This window comes from Trifolium pratense, linkage group LG4 (assembly GCF_020283565.1).
Source record: "Trifolium pratense cultivar HEN17-A07 linkage group LG4, ARS_RC_1.1, whole genome shotgun sequence".
NCBI classification, from domain to species: domain Eukaryota; kingdom Viridiplantae; phylum Streptophyta; class Magnoliopsida; order Fabales; family Fabaceae; genus Trifolium; species Trifolium pratense.
In genome coordinates, this window is record NC_060062.1 from 46,808,689 (window position 1) to 46,826,112 (window position 17,424).

The 17,424-nt window shown below is 31.5% G+C and overlaps 1 protein-coding gene across 4 annotated transcripts; it reads right to left on the reverse strand.

Annotated features, from left to right (window-relative positions):
• Nucleotides 1-633: 633 nt before the first annotated feature.
• Nucleotides 634-7,131, reverse strand: LOC123881530 (OVARIAN TUMOR DOMAIN-containing deubiquitinating enzyme 7). 4 transcript variants are annotated; one of them, XM_045930237.1, is made up of 13 exons: nucleotides 6,947-7,131; nucleotides 5,178-5,284; nucleotides 4,802-4,877; nucleotides 4,048-4,197; nucleotides 3,746-3,807; nucleotides 3,531-3,615; nucleotides 3,297-3,446; nucleotides 3,093-3,210; nucleotides 2,830-2,963; nucleotides 2,568-2,665; nucleotides 2,248-2,360; nucleotides 2,123-2,165; nucleotides 634-1,352 (listed from the first exon to the last, which is right to left on the reverse strand). In XM_045930237.1, the coding sequence occupies exons 1-11, from the start codon at nucleotides 7,001-7,003 to the stop codon at nucleotides 2,264-2,266; spliced, it is 1,134 nt and encodes a 377-aa protein (XP_045786193.1). In that variant the 5' UTR covers nucleotides 7,004-7,131; the 3' UTR covers nucleotides 634-1,352; nucleotides 2,123-2,165; nucleotides 2,248-2,263. The 4 variants fall into 4 exon arrangements, with proteins under 4 accessions (XP_045786193.1, XP_045786192.1, XP_045786194.1 ...); XM_045930236.1 differs by having other exon boundaries at nucleotides 2,123-2,168; nucleotides 6,947-7,130; XM_045930238.1 differs by having other exon boundaries at nucleotides 2,123-2,168; nucleotides 6,956-7,125.
• Between the last annotated feature and the right edge of the window lie 10,293 nt (nucleotides 7,132-17,424).

Consider the following 17,424-nt stretch of genomic DNA (forward strand, 5'->3'; position numbering starts at 1 on the left):
CTAATTATAGGTAACCCTATGCTTTAAATTTCTATCTAGGCCAACAGCCCAATTTTGACAAAAGAAAAGCCTATAAACGAAAACTCAGCCTAGACTACATGTCAGACTAGGCCAAAAAGAAGAACTGGTGCAAACATTAACAAAAGCAGAACGAATATTTCATTTTACTGTATAAATCTTTAATTTTAATAATAATGTTCAGTTCAAATATGTTTTTTAAAATTGGTTTTTTTTGGAGGTTATGGAGGAGTGGATGGTTTTGGATGTTAGTCTATCTTTTGATATTAGATAATATATTTAAAAAATAACATAATAAATAATCATATAATACTACTAATAATGAATTGGTCCGAATAATAAATCACTTTAAGTACGTGGTTAGAGGTTCAATTTCTAGATCCACAATGTAGTACTTGTACACCGAACATATTTGGTACACAGAAAATCAAATGTTGTGATCGCGCAATTTTCATAAAGTCATTTTAAGTAAAGAAAATGTATTCTCTGGTCCAATTTTGTTTTGAAAAAAAAATCAAATTAATTAGTAAAAGCAAACAATCAAAAGATTGAAGTTTTGAAAAACAAAATATTGTTTTTTAAAAACAATAATTAAATACAAACACAAAAATAAAATAAAACCAAGCTCTTTGTTAGTTGTTGCATTATTCTCACATTAAATTTCTAGATCTACTTAAACTTGCTGGCTTTTAGACCCAAAAATATTGCTTGATTTACTGTCACACTTTAACTTAAGGTATAAATTAAACCAAGTCAATCATGTCAAAATGAACTAGTAAATGAGAACTAATTGGAGTGTTAAATTATTTATCGCCTAAACAATCCTAATCATATCATCATTCAAATGAACTCTGATTGAACTTTGTTTTGTTTCCAGCCACTGCCTGTTGTTTAGGTAAATTAGTGATTATTTTAGATTCCAGAGTTCGAAACGTAGACCTCCTGATTAGAACTCTTTAAACGTCCGACCGTGAGCATTTTCCTTTTCTCGGTGCCTGTCTCGGATCAAGTTACATCAAGGCTGAAGAGTAACCTTGCAACCAAGTGACCTCTCCTGACTGACACCTCCACGAGGACCACAACCATATTGATCATGAACTGTTGATATTGATATTTTTCTTTTACTCCTATATTTTTGGCAAAACTGGTTCTTCTTCAAGATATCCCATAGAAAGAAAAGTATGATCAAGGCTTGCACATTCTTCCCAAAAGGATATGCTTTAACAACAAAAATTACAAATGATTTAGCACAAAGGAAATTGTGCTTCTGCAAAAAGGAAATTGAGCAAAAAAGAACCAGTTTGTATATCCTCTCCGAGTTTGACATTGTGCTTCTGCACAAAGGAAACATGTTTACCAAAAGTTAGCTACATATCAGCAATATAATGCCATATTAGGAGCTAACTCGTAATATTTTATCCCACAAGTACATAAGATGCATTTTTTGTCCTACTAGTAAAATGCTATGTATTGAAACTAAACCCAAAATCCTATAGAAGGCACTATAACATCCTAATCATAGTTTTGAAAAGTACCGCAATGCAGGCTGTGACATCGAGGTTGTTATGTCGAGACGACGGTAAAATGACAATGATTGAGACCACATAAAATATTAAATTTTAATATTGAGTTTAACTACTACTAATCCTTACAAAACTGGCTTGCGAGGTGAGGGGTTCATTCTTTATAACCTTATTTCAGACCGTATATTTATTCTATGTCAAATTTGGGTTTTGCCAATACACCCCCACGCTCAGCACTATTGAGCTTGGTGCATGATAAATGGTCAGCAACCCTAATCGACAGACTCTGATACCATGATACCATGTTAATTTTCTGATTTGATTGATAGAGGAGCTCTATTGCCATTCAAAAAAAAAAGAAAAGAAAAGAGGAGCTCTATTACGCAAGTTAAAACCTTAAGCATAATAAGTGTAACTCTTGCCATCTTGGTTGCCAAACAGTTCAATACCAATGGTGTCATGTTGTAATACTAAAAGCTATGATTTACATGAGAAGGAAAGGAAATAGATACCTTTCTAAAATACTAAGAATAAGGATTTTTATATTGTGAATAAACAAATCACAGAAGGAATACACTGACCTGTCATTAGTTTCTCTCCTCTTAGGGAGCACAAAATTAACTTCTGCTGGAAGAGACAAGAAGCATAAATTATTTTCATGAAGCAAAGAAAAAGTTGCTGTAAACAACAATACAAGGTGTCTTACATTTATTATCATTAGTTTAGATACAAAGTGCACCCATATCAGGCGTTACTTCAGCCTTTGCAGAAACCCCCTTTGTTTCTTTTTTGCTCCTTCTGGAGTCAGCTTCTTGGTTACTGATGCAAGAAAAGTATAATAGGTCACACTACAAGGAAATCATATAACGCAGCACGCTACTTGATTCGATTACGTTCTCGTAGCATACAAAACTATGTCATGTATCAACAAATAGTTCCCTGCCTGAATAATGTTTCTAAACACTCTGCGGACATTGTTTGAATAGTTGAACATTAAAACAGAAGATAGAAGTTTAAGATGCTTACACTACAAATTTAGCAGTGTTTTTCCCCGACGCAGTTCCACAACAAGCTTTGTATTTCTTTTTTGAACCACACGGGCAGACCTTGTTTCTAGGAATCTTCTGTTGTTGACCCCGATAGAAGGAGCAGCAAGGACAATATACAAGAATGTCAAACGAGATCGTAATATGTTAACAGTGATTGTGAATAACATATATATTTTGGAGCACTTCCCCGACCCAAAGGAAACTAAACACCAACAAACCAGAAAATAGGAGGAAAAAACCTTGTCATTTGGTGGCAATATGATATTATCATTGGTTTTCTTGGAGCTATTGCTCAATTTATCATTAGTGCTGTCCTCTACCGTGTTTTCTTTGCGCTTCTCATGATTCTCGTTTTCACGACTTTTATCACAATCTGCATATCCCAGGAATTAGAGATACGAGTTGGAATATAGTGAATAAATAAACACAAACATGAATGAATCCTCTTAAGGTGGTTACATCTAGAAGAAAACTTTCATAAAATGCAATGACTAGACATTACCATCAGTACTAGCCTGACTAGGAAGACAATCAGAATTTGAAGAGCACTCTTCTGCACCTTGTTCTGCTATTAGAAACTCTATTGCAGCACCAACATCTCCATTTACCTGTTCTAGAATCTGCAACAAGGAATATTTATATGTCAAGTTGTTAATTGAGTTCTCTCTAAACTGAGATATTAAGTCACACAAGACAATAATAGCACCTGTTTCACTTTTTCTGTGTTTTTACATCCACTTCCAGCCATAACCACCTTTACAGACCCCGGCTGAAAAGTTTTCCCACCAGGTTGAGCATATGGTTTGCTAGCCCTATCTTTCGTTTGATTTGATGGCGCTGAAAGATCGGCATCAGCCTTTCACAAACTAGAATTAATCAGTAAATCGCCACTACTCTTAACATTAATTTGAGAATTATGATACAGAATTCCAAGAAGAACCTTAATTACAATTGACCTTGCAGGTCCATCACCAGGATCGTCCTTTAACCGCACACTATTATAATGCTCCCCGTCATGATAAGACCTAGAATAAATCATACCAAAGTAAAGCATCAAAATTCATATGCAAGGTCAGGACAATTATTCTGAACATGTTTTCCATAGAAGCTAGTGATACACACACCCATATTAACCATAGACTCCACAGTACTTACAAATGGACCATGTGAACTTGAAAATCATCAAAATTTCTTATGTACCACCGAGGAAACATGTTCTGCATAAGAAAACCGATCAGCATGTGAATCACAGTTAATTTAATGGAACAACAACACTCAAAGTCTATCCAAGAAATTATAGAAGCACTTGTCCAAGTACACAAATCTCCATTATGGCACACCCCAATCTTCATTCAGGTGAAAATATGAATAATATAATTAATCAATATAGTATCATATAAAAAATGTGACATGAGAATATAAGAGGAAGGAATTAAACATCTTCAATGACTACTCACCCGATGGATGCATACATTACTATGTGTTACAAGAGAAGCTGCCTGTAATTCCATATGTCCGGCCCATGTACCATCATTATCCATAGTTTGGCAATAGTCATCAAATGGGACTTCATCTTCAATAAAGGGCTCAAACATCTCCCGGTTATCCTATTAAATGTTAATTACAGGTTCAAACCATATATGTGCAAGAGTTTTCCAATTAAAAAAGAGGGAAAATGACATGGAAAGCTAGAATAATATTAATAATTGTTGAGACGTGACGTGTACATCTAGCAAGACGCGTCCAATTTGCATATCCAAAAAAGTAAACAACCTTAATCAATGGTTATGTATATGAATATCAAAGTAAAAGAAATCAAGTGTGTAGGCAATCAGAAATCCTTATGATTGAGCATCTATTTCATGTTGTTCTGCAACCTTTCCTTATATTTAGCAAGTTAACTATCACTATACAAGGGATTAAGTAGAAAAAGGTTCTGATTTAAGAAGTATTTGATTGCCGAAATCAATTTTCTTACTACAGATTTATATTAATACATACTACAGATTTAACTAAAAGCTTCTGGCCACCCCTTTTTTACTTTCATGATCAGAACATTTAGGGAAAAGAGGGGTCAAGTGATTAATAGCATTATTATTGTGCAATGAATTCCATACGGATCAAAATCATTGCAAATGCAAAATTCATGATCTCAAGAAGAGAAGAGAAGAAAAGAAAAGGAAAGAAAAAATTGTTTACAAAACATCATACCGATATGTGTTTCACCACCATGCTGCGGTACTTTCGATGTTCCTCCTCATTACCTTCCAACTGATCCGCAAGGGCTCTAGATAACAATAGAGCAGTGCAGATGTTAAAAATAAAAATGATGATTTTCACACAATTGACTTGTTATATATACTCTAAACAAAAATTTCACTGTGACTCACTCATGCAAGAAGGGAAAAGGGGTAGGGCCTAGAAATCTAAATTAATAGCTAATAACAAGGTCAAGTTGGTAATTTTTGCGCAGGTGAAAACACTATATGCAACAGGCACATGACTATTTACTGAAGAATACTAATACCCTACTAGACATGATACAAATAATAGTAATTGCAAATGGATGTGAAGCATTTAAGCAGACCTGAAGAAACAATTACCGTCTGCTGTCACTTCGACAATGCGAAGGCCTAGAGCATCCAACTGAGTCCGAAATTGAGAAGTATCATCCTGTTTTCCTTGCTTCTTGTTCTGTCATCAAATAAATGTTGGATCATCAATGGCCGGGTGTTGTGAAGTTCGAACCCTTGTTTTCCAAACCAGCAAGAACAAAGAGCAAAGCAAATAAAAATAGCAACCAACAACTAAACTGCTTAAGTAATAATATAGCAACTAGCAAAACCACAATCAAACCAAGCAGCAAGAAAAAGAGTAAAGAGCAACAAACACACAAATTGAACTACGTCTGGGGGGAGAGTAACTCTCTGATCCACTATCAAAGAATGTTTACAAGATATACAAAAGAGTTACAAGTAAAGCATATCAAGAGTTCTCCAAGAAGGCAAGAACAAACCCTATTTTCTACCCTTTTCTCCCAATTTTGCTTTCAACAAGAGTTACTAAAGTGACCGAAAAATTACTCACCAAGAGCAATCCCCAATTTCTCTCATTTCCTCTCAACCTCTCATTTGATAGATTTCACTCAAGAATCCATTAGAGAAAGCTTTGAGTCCTAACCACCCAAGGTATTTGCAATGTGTTTCTCAACCCTAGAACCTCACCCCCAAGAGCTCTCAAGTCTCAACACTCATAATCCTAGTTTTTTCGTGTTCCTACTCTCTAAAGTTATATTTTGTGAGTTATATCAAAAGCTGTCAAAATTTGCTATCTACTGGCAAAAATAACAGTGAGGATTAGAATCAACATAACACTACTTATTGTGATGCAAATAACACCATGTTTTCCAGGAAACAAGACACGCAGAAAACATTGGGATTCGAATCAACCTAACCCAAAGGATACCATGATTCAAATCACACAGTTAAAACCTCAAAAATCTGATTTTAAGGCACACTCTCCACACCGGGTATACAAACAACATCAATCATTCATATAACTATTACAAACTTAAAATTGAGCTTGTTACTTACAGAATCAATATAGGAAGTATCATTATTCTTAATTTTCAAATCTTTTACATTAATAGAAAATACAATTAGAGATCTTAATACTGAGTATACAGGGATTTGGTTCATCTAATGTGAATAAAGAGTAAAGTGTGAGAAGATCGAGGCTTATTAATTCAACACACCTATGTTTTGTTATGTGTGTACATGTAATATCAATCATTGATTTAGCCTATGTTTGGTATCACAGTGAGTATGCCAGAATCACAGTGACCAACCGTGATTTCACAAAAGCTACTGGGTCATCGTGATACCAAAGATACACTTATCCATCATCGGTTAATATTACATATATTACACCATAAACTGAATTGCTCACTCTAGAGAAGATGAAACCAAGTTTACTTAAAAATCATCCTCAAGAATCAAGACCCTATACTTAAAAACCAAGTTTACAAAAAATACACAATTTACTTGTCACTACTATATAAGGTGCCACATTAACATACATAACAATATACATAATACATGTTATCATCTTCATCATCATCATCTTTGTCCTAACATCCAGTGTAATCTGTAATGTAAACCAACTCCACCCAGCATCATGATTGATGAATCAATTATATTAGAATTTTGCTTACTAACACATAGTTTTCGATGCACAATTATCAGTTTAAGGAACCGTAAAACAAAGTGATTACTATGTATAAATTACAGAACCATTGAAGAATGAATGCAGATAAATAATTTGTAAAAACAAAATTGAGGAAGTTTGAGGATATACTTGTGGATGTTGTTGTTTCTTCTGAGGTTGTTTCTTTTGTTGCTTGGGTTTAACCATATCGTTGTTCTAAATCGAAAAAACGATAGAATTTTCTTTAAGAATTCGGTTCGAGAGGGAAGAGTAAGATAGTAAAACCAGAGAGAGCCGCCAACTGCAAGGAGCCATTACCAAACTGAACTTATTAGGCGTTATGGGCCCATGGGCTTTATAAACTGACCTTATTTGGCGTTATGGGTCATCAGCTTTTTCTCACCCCCTATATATTTTTAAAATACATCCACTTTTTTTTTTTTTTTCTTCATCAAAATTCAAAATTTTGAGGCTATTGTTGTTCTTGACCTATTTTGTTTCAACAATTTATAAGTCAGAAGTAATTTAGGAGCTTATGGTTGTATTTGTTTGAATTTGCATTAATCTTATATTTTATCATAAATAAAATTTCAATGTCTTGTAAGGTAAATAAAATAAAATCTATTAATATATTATTTGAGACTTATTTTTCAAAAGAATATGTAGACGTGTCACTCCCAAATGAATTCGCTTCTCATATCATTTTAGTAATTAATTCACATAAGTTCAATCTATTAATATATTATTTGGGATCTTTTTTTCAAAAGGATATGTACTCGTGTCACTCCTAAACAAATCCTCTTCTCATATCATTTTAGTAATTAATTCACATAATAGTAATTAATTCACATAAGTTCAATTCACAAAAGCTGGACAATTATTATTTTTGTTTTTGGTCAAAACTGTATAAATAGTAATAAATTATGCAATAACATATAAACGGTAGTCCTCAAACTCAATTACTACTATAAACGAAATTAAATCAATAAGAAGAAAAATAACAACTCAATATTGGTACTAACTACTAACAAATGGCAAAAAAGGAACAAATGACAAAAAAGGAAACAATATTTTGTTATTAAAATGATAAAAAATCCAGCGTGAAATAATATTCACATAAATAAATATATTGCACTAATATATTTAAGAATTTCTTTCAATCTGCACTAATATATTGCACATAAATATATTGCACTAATATTATTTTTTGTTCACTTAATTAGTAAAATGACCCCTTAAAAACATTTTTGGTTTTATATTGGTCCCTTAAAGAAAAAAATGTCTGAATAAGTCTCTTAAAGAAAAAAAGGTTCAAATAGGTCCCTTAAAGACATATTCGTTAATCAGTTTGGTCCTATTCAGACCTCTTTTTAGGGACCAAACTGATTAACGGAGATGTTTTTAAGGGACATATTCGGACCTTTTTTTCTTTAAGGGACCTATAGCGTAACATAAGAGCATGCTTTTGAGTATCACAATTTTTATTTTTCTCAAAATCTCTTAGGTTTTTTCTTCTTCATTGAAACAATGAAATAATTTTCTTATTCTCATCTATTTTTTCACAAATTCAATTTCAAAATTTTATTTATTTTATTTCGATATTTATTATATATTATGTCAATATATATTTTAATCATATATTTCTATCAATATGATGTTATGAGTTAGAGTTAATCATTTTGTTTACATTTTATTTTAGATTGATGTTACGAGAATGTTTTTGTTGCAGGTTTTCAGCAAGAATATGACATGAAATATCAATGTTAAAGGTCTGTTTGGTTCGGGGGTTTTGGAGGGGAGGTGAGGGGAGGGGAGGTAATATTTTAATTTTTTTGTGTTTGGTTCAATTTTTAGGAGGGGATAGGAGGGGAGGGGAGGTAAGCAGAATCCCTCCTAAACTCAATTTTTGCTTCCCCCCAAATCGGGGGGATTTGGAGGTGAGGGGAGGGAAGCTTTTTCAAAGTTTATTAAACTGACAAAATTATTCTCAATATATTTTAAAATTCCAATATTATCCTTATTACCATTTTTATTATTAGGTCTTTGTTGTCTGTATTACCTATACTCCTTGTCTGCCACTGTTTGCTCATCATTGTCGTTGCTTGCTCTGTGTACCCGGTGTATGTTTTTTCTGACTATTTTCATTTATATATGTATATACGTGTATTGGTGTGCCACATTTTTCCTTACGTATTGGTGTGCCACTTTTTTCATTTATATAGATATATGTTACTGACTGTGCGTATCCTCCAAATTGTACAAACACGGCCTAATTTAAAACAATTTGAACCTCTATATGAACCTGAATAAAACATAGTGATAGGATATTGCCTGTATAAAATATAGTGATAGGGTATTGCCTCTATGCCAATTTTTGTATATGAACCTGTATATATGTATATGAATTTGTGTCAATTTGTTGTGCATATTTTATTGGTTTAACATATTTGTTTTGATGTAATAATAAAGAGATATTAGTTTTTAAAATATGAGTGTTATAAAATTTTAAGGGTAAAAAAGTAAATTGCTTTTAAAATACCTCACATCCCCTTGTGAACCAAACATATATTTAATTAAAATACCTCATCTTCCCTCCTCTCCCCTCTTTTGAACCAAACACATATGTAATTAAAAAATTTCCCTCCCCTCCCCTTCCCTCCCCTCCCCTCTATAAAAATACCTCACTTCCCCTCCCCCTATTTTGAACCAAACAGACCCTAAGACAAGATAAGCAAGTGAATTTGATTACGATGAATTGGTGATACATTATTTTTATTTTTAAAAATTGATATTTATCATCTAATTGAACTGTATAATGTAGATCAATTCGTTTCTTTATATATGTTGATGAAATAGCATATCAGTATTTTACCATATATTCTGATCTACTGAAAAATATTTATGTTATATTATCAATTGTTCAAATGATATTGTATTGTTTAGTACAATGTCACTATTTATTATTATTTATTAAGCTGAAAGACACCTATTTTTTTTTGGGTAAATAGACAAAATTGTAAGCAAATATTGTTTTTTTCTTTTTCATTCCTATGGCGTGTATATTTTGAATTTGAACCAATGTTAAATTTGAAAACAAGCAAAATCCTTTGGAACAAATATTACCACTTTTAAAATTCATCTCTTTGTTAATTAACATTTTATTATAGACATTATCCTATTACACATCTTTGAAAATTATAACCCAAGTGCCCTCACATAAAATCACTTTTTATTAAGTTAAGTCACCTTGATTTAGCACGGGAGGCCTATTTTTTATTGTAATTCTGTTGTTATAACAGAAATGATATCTGGACACAAGAGCAATGCTATATGTCGCGAAGACATAGCACACGAAAATTTCACGAACTACCTTTTATATGCTAATATGTGAAGTAATATCATTTGAAGTTCTTTATAGGTTTTTGACCAAAATAAATAATTCTTCTAGGCTTGACCTTCCTCACCTCTGATTAATTGAACCTTTGTGGTCTCTCTCTTGACTCATGTTCTACTTTTGTTCACAATAAGATTGTGGTTATTAAAGCATTTCCAAAAAAAAGCATAGAGTGTACACTACACACACTTGATGTTGGAGCTGAGGTGAAGCGGTTTGTGAGTGCACTTTTGTCAGTACTAATATATGCCATGGAAAGTGTGAAGCGGTGGTGAAGAAAAACTTTGAGATAAAATAACTACAAATACTAGAGAAAGAAACGCAAGAGAGAAAAACAGTGAAAAACACGCGTCGTGATGCTTTCGTGATGGTATTATTCGCTACATCTAGCATTTTCCCTGGACACAATCCTCTAACAAAAATACAACATTACTGTTCATAAATACCTACTTTTTCTTTTATTAAAAAAAAAAAAAAAAGCAGAGTTTTCTCTCTCCTCCATTCTTGCTTTCTTCCTCGTTCTTCATCTGGCGGCCACCAACAACATCGAAAGAAGGTTCTCAACGAGGAAAAAAAATAGATACACGGGGAAGAAGACCGTGGTGAAGATGGTGTGGCGGCGGCGGTTGATGTCGGAGATCGGTCGGGGGAGAAATGAGAGAGACGGAGAGACCTAAAGGGTGTTGAGAGAGATGAGAAAGATCGGAGAAGATGGTGTGGCCAGCGTGTGTCTCCGGTGAGAGGAAGATCGGAGAAGATGAGAAAGATTAGTGGGTAAACAAGAAGATGTTCAGGAAAAAAAAAAACAGTAAGGAAATATAAAAAAAAACACAAGGAAGAAGAAGGGGTTAGAATTACTAAGTTGTCCTTGTTCACATACGAAAATTACAACTTTACCCCTAAATGTTGTATTTTTGTTGGACTTTAAATGTCTGAATAACATTTCTGTTGTTATAGAGATCTATATTAATACAGGATAGGGTCGTCTCCCATGTGATTATCACCTGAGGGTTTACAATGTGTACCCCACCCTTCACAATTTTAGTAATAATCAAAATTATATGTGATGAAAAAAAAGAAAGAAGAGATATGATTTGATTGAGAATATCTCCTCCCATATTAATACGGATAACTACTTTTATATTTCTACTCATATTTATACTAAGCTCTATTTTTGCAATTTTTACGTGACCTATATTTTCACCTAAATACATTTCGGTCATGGTTCCGTCTCCCACTATTTTCTCCTTCGATCAATTATTTTTGTTGTTGTCATTAGTTATCTTCCATTATCAATTAAAATTTTAACTTTTCAATTTAAAGTAAAATATATTATCTATATGTCAATAAATCTACAAACGCATTTTTACCCGTGCTTGGCACGAGTCTGGATACTAGTTTGATCATAAATTAAAACTAGTTCAGGTATAATCAAAATGTTTGTTGTATTTTATTTTTTTGACAAAAAATGCCTCATTAGGAGCAAATCAAGTTGAGTTCCTTAAATACATGATTTGGATTCTAATAAATTATGAGATTTGAGATAAAATAAAAAAGGGTAAATAGTGTTATACCCCCTGCAAAATAGACGAGTTTTGCGTTACCCCCTGCAAAATATTTTTTTGAGATTACCCCCTGCAATGTTAAGATTCTTTGCGTTACTCCCTGACTTAACAAAGGGGCATATGACATGGAAGAATCTTGACGTGGCATGACACGTGGAAATTAATTTATTTTTTATTTATTTTTAATTGCCAACTCATTAATTAATGTGGGTTTTTAATTAAAAAAAAATGAAAAAAAACTTAAAAGTTGTTATATTTTTATGAACTTACTTAAAAGAAAGTTTTTTTTTTTGACTAGAAGTTGTTATTATATATATAAAAAAAATTCTTATATATATATATATATATATATATATATATATATATATATATATATATATATATATATATATATATATATATATATATATATATATATATAATAATAACTAATAATAGAGTAACCAAAAAAAAAAACGAAGATGAAAAAAAACTAATAATAATAATAGTAACCAAAAAACTAATAATAATAATAATAATAATAACTAATAATAATAGAGTAACAAAAAAAACTGCAATCACATATTTTAACTAATATAACCAAAAAAAAAAACTGCAATCACATATTTTAACTAATAATAATATTAGTTACTATTATTAGTTACTATTAATAATAATAATAGTAACCAAAAAACTAATAATAATAATAATAACTAATATTATTATTAGTTAAAATATGTGATTGCAGTTTTTTTTTTTGGTTATATTAGTTAAAATATGTGATTGCAGTTTTTTTTTTGTTACTCTATTATTATTAGTTATTATTATTATTATTATTATTATTATTATTATTATTATTAGTTTTTTGGTTACTATTATTATTATTAGTTTTTTTTCATCTTCGTTTTTTTTTTGTTACTCTATTATTAGTTATTATATATATATATATATATATATATATATATAAGAATTTTTTTTTATATATAATAACAACTTTTAGTCAAAAAAAAAACAAAACTTTTTTTTTAAGTAAGTTCATAAAAATATAACAACTTTTAAGTTTTTGTTTTCATTTTTTAAATTAAAAACCCACATTAATTAATGAGTTGGCAATTAAAAATAAATAAAAAATAAATTAATTTCCACGTGTCATGCCACGTCAAGATTCTTCCATGTCATATGCCCACTTGTTAAGCCAGGGGTAACGCAAAGAATCTTGACATTGCAGGGGGTAATCTCAAAAAAATATTTTGCAGGGGGTAACGCAAAACTCGCCTATTTTGCAGGGGGTATAACACTATTTACCCAATAAAAAAAGTAGCATATAGAACTATAGCCTCTCAAACGTGTTGTCGCGGATGGCTGGAAATCAATTAACAGGAGGCGTGTAATCACTGAACTAAGGAATTATGCGCAAGATATTGCGCAACTCCCCCAGAATACAACCGGTTCTTCTCGGTGATAAACATATTGAGGCTATCAAGACACGAGAATATCAACAAGGTAGGTGACTCAGGCAGTTATTGAAATTATTTCTCTAGTTTGTCTACAAGCATAGCCATAGCCATAGCCATGAAAGTAAGTTTCTTCTCTGTTGAATAAAAGGATGGGCCGTACACTTATATATATTTTTACTAGCCGCATACCTCACTAGCAGTTCCACCAAATATGGCTATATATTTTCGTTATATAAAATAATAATGATAATTGAAGAGAGTTTAAAGGGCAGTTACTATAATAAAGGACATGTTTCAAAACGTTTCAATACTTAAATAATATAGAATCCCATGTAAAAAGACCAAGTTAATTTTGGATCAAAATGTTAAGTAAATGGAAAATGCTAAACAGTGCCCCCGGGGCACTGGTTAAGGATATCAAAATGGAAATTTTATCTTGGAAATTGTGAATTCAATACCTTAAAAATGTAAAAAGTTATTATCTCTCATCATTAATTTTATTCTTTCTTTCTTTTTTTAGTATGCTTAACTAGTGCCCCGGGGGCACTGTTTAGCATGACCCTAAGTAAATATAGAAAATGATTATTAATCGAATAACAATTAACTTTTGAAATATCCCAAAAATATTCAACAAAACTTTAAGGAAATCTAATAAAATATAAAATCTGAGTGGAAACACCTGGTCACATCTTTTTTGTTAGTTGAATATATATCATCTCCTAACTATCGAATACAGTACATAACACGAGCTAGATTATGGTCCACCAATCAATTTTATTGATCAATAATAGCCATTATTGATGAAGCTAAGATTAACATAATGATTTTTCTTAAAGAAAAGAGATTAAGATAATGATAAAGCTTTGACAGAACGACGCCAAGACTAGAGCCAAAGACTTGAGATATGAAGCAGTGCATCTTAGTTGACTCTTTATTTATGCCCCATATTGTGCTAAAGAACCACTTGTTTATTGTTGTTGTTGATAAACCTTTTTAATTTCACATGTACAATGTCACGAGAATATTTAAACCAAGACTTTTGTACCTTTGAGTGGATTTACCATTGAGTTGTCCGATGCTTACATAAACATATTCTTACTTAATTAGAGAATTACTGTGCACTTTGTCATTTAGATGGAGTTGGTTAACAAATGTGTACTTATGAAAAGGACGGCAAAATTTAAATACTAAAATATATATATATATATATATATATATATATCATCTTTTTAATACTATTGTTTAAACTGCGATCTCTTAATTGAAAAGGATAATCTATTTTTATGTGTTTATAAAATAAAATAGAGATTAGTCACTATTAAATAGTAATATATTATTTTTTATATCTATCTATAATATAATAAGACAAAAAAATTAATGTCTATAGAAAAAAAAAATGATACAAAGGTTTAACGATATAAAGAAATCATAAGTGTTAAACAAGTGTTAGGTCATGAGGGCCGAAGCTTTATTAGGTTGATTCGATATATAGGGCTAAAATTAACCATATAATTAAGATTGAACATCATATCTTCATCGAAAATCTTAAGTCATTGAATTTATGGATCCTCTCACTTATATTTGTTCAATCTCAACTTTTTCATCCAACGTGAGACTTTAACTTACAATTGACATATCACAACAACAAGCCATAAGTCATCCGACCATCCAAATTTCAAATAAAAACTAATTTTTTTTCCTAACCTTCAATAACCCTCGAACAATAATTTTAACAACACTACTTTATTTTCAAACAACTCGTTATTCCCTTTCTTCAAAAATGTATCAATACATGCGGACTTGGATCATCTCTTATTTTTTTTTCTCTCAAATTCTCTCTCATTTTTATTTTATGTGTCTTTCTTTCTCATCATTTTTCTCTCTCATTATCAATTCTTTATTTTTTATTTCTCTTTTCACACTCACAAAACTAAAAATTGCACTCATGTCATGTGACATATTGGAATGGAAAACAAAGACTAATTTATTTGCAAAGGGATACAAAATTGAATATTGAATATATACTTCCATCAAAATTGAATAAATGAGGTTGCATGTTAACAAAATCTAATTCCATCAAATTTATTTCTTCTTGAATTATTTGAGTTGTGAGTTTGTTTGAATGTCTCCATTTTATTTTTTCATGAAGTCTTTTAAATTTAACGTTCGTAATAAATTGACCCTTTTAATTTTTAAGTATCAATTTAGTTATTTGAATTTTTTTTAAGTATTAAATTGATCCTTTAATTTTGTAATACTAGAACATCGACCCGTGCGGTGCACGGGTCTGATTAGCTATAAGATATATAATGATTAAATAAGATATGATAATTCCAATAATGTAAGGTATATGAAAAAAGTTGAGTAACATTAAACGATAGTTCAACAATAATTTTCGATAATTTCTCAAAAAAAAACAATAATTTTCGATAAATATTCATACAAAGAAAATTATGTTATATTACGGAAGACTTTCTTATAGACCACATTCGAAGTCTTAGTCGTATCTTCACCATCTTCATCGATGATCAATATTTTTAATCCTTTTCTAGAAGTAACTCTTGAAATTGCAACATACAACTGACCATGTGAAAACACTGGCGACGGAAGATATATCCCAACATGCTTTAAAGATTGTCTTTGACTCTTGTTAATAGTCATCGCAAAAGAAATCATTATAGGAAATTGTCTCCGTTGAAATTTAAAAGGAATTCTCACGTGAGATGGTGTAAGAGAAAATCCAGGTATGAAAACCTGATCACCAATATTACTTCATGAAATTATTTTTCCTTCAAGAGCACGTTTTCCCAATCTCGTAATAATAAGTCTTGTTCCGTTGCATAATCCTAATTTTTTATTCAAATTCCTCAATAGCATAACTGGAACTCCAACTTTAAGTCTCAACTTGTGATTTGGAAGTTCCGACGTAGAAATCGTGTTCAAAAATTCGGGAGTATGAACATCATCCACTGTTTGACCGTCTACATTTTGTGTGAGTGGGGTATCATAACTCAAATATGTTTTTTCTTCACCAGGAATTAAATCCAACATATAATCATTTATTGTGTCGACTATTGAATTTTTAGGAGATAGTATAGCTCTATTTTGGAAATACGGTATATCGTTCATGTTTTGTAAAAGTTGGGCATAGGTGCTTTCAACGATAGAAGCAAGAGGATCACCTGAATTTGGAATCAATAAATCTGATGGAATGTCAAGTTCTAAATCATCGTCGTTGTCATCTCCAATTTCTCCATTGCCAACACTCAAAACCCATTCAGAAAACAATATTCTTTGTTCAACGTCTGCACTCGAAGCACCACCAAGAAACCTCATGTTTTTACTCAATGTTAAAACTTCACAAAAATTCCAAAGAACCGAAGAATTAATAGTAGCATGAACAACTTCTGGCCTTGTACCTTTGGATATTACTGGTAGAATTTGTCTAAAATCTCCGCCAAAAACAACAACTTTTCCACCGAAGGGAATGTGTTTATTTTTTCATCAACAGACTTGAGAATATCTTTTAAAGTTCGATCAACAGCTTCGAAACAATGTTTGTGCATCATTGGTGCTTCATCCCATATAATGAGCTTTGCTTTTTGTATTAATAGCACCAAAGGGCTTTTAGGAACTATGGTACATGTTGAAAACTCCTCTACATTTAGAGGAATACAAAACCTTGAATGTGTTGTTCTACCGCCAGGTATAAGCAATGCAGCGATCCCACTTGAGGCAACTGTTAAAACTATCTCACCATTTTGAGTGTAATGCGGCTGACATGACCCTCCAGATAAATGTCTTCCATGTACTGCCATAACCATAAAGAAAAAACACTCCAGGTTTGTTTTCGTTAACTCTTGTCATGATTGTGTCATATACTTTATGTTGCTCTGAAGTCATAGTTGACATCAATCTAACATGTTCCTCAGCTAATGATTGCCTATTATAATTCAATTCGTCGTGTATTAAACTATTTTGTATATCAGGAACTAATGATGTGTCTGCTCTAGGCATTGGAGGATAATCTTTTAAACTCTTCCGACAACTACGTAACATAATCTCAATATCTGCTAGTGCATATTGTATCAATTGATCATCGGTTAATATTAAATCTGCAATGTTAAAATCAAAATAATGAATGTGATTAGTGACATGACTATGGTTGTGTTTGGTTGTATTGCAAAAAAAATTGATTTAGTAGAATTAGGTTTGATAAATTTGATTTTGGTT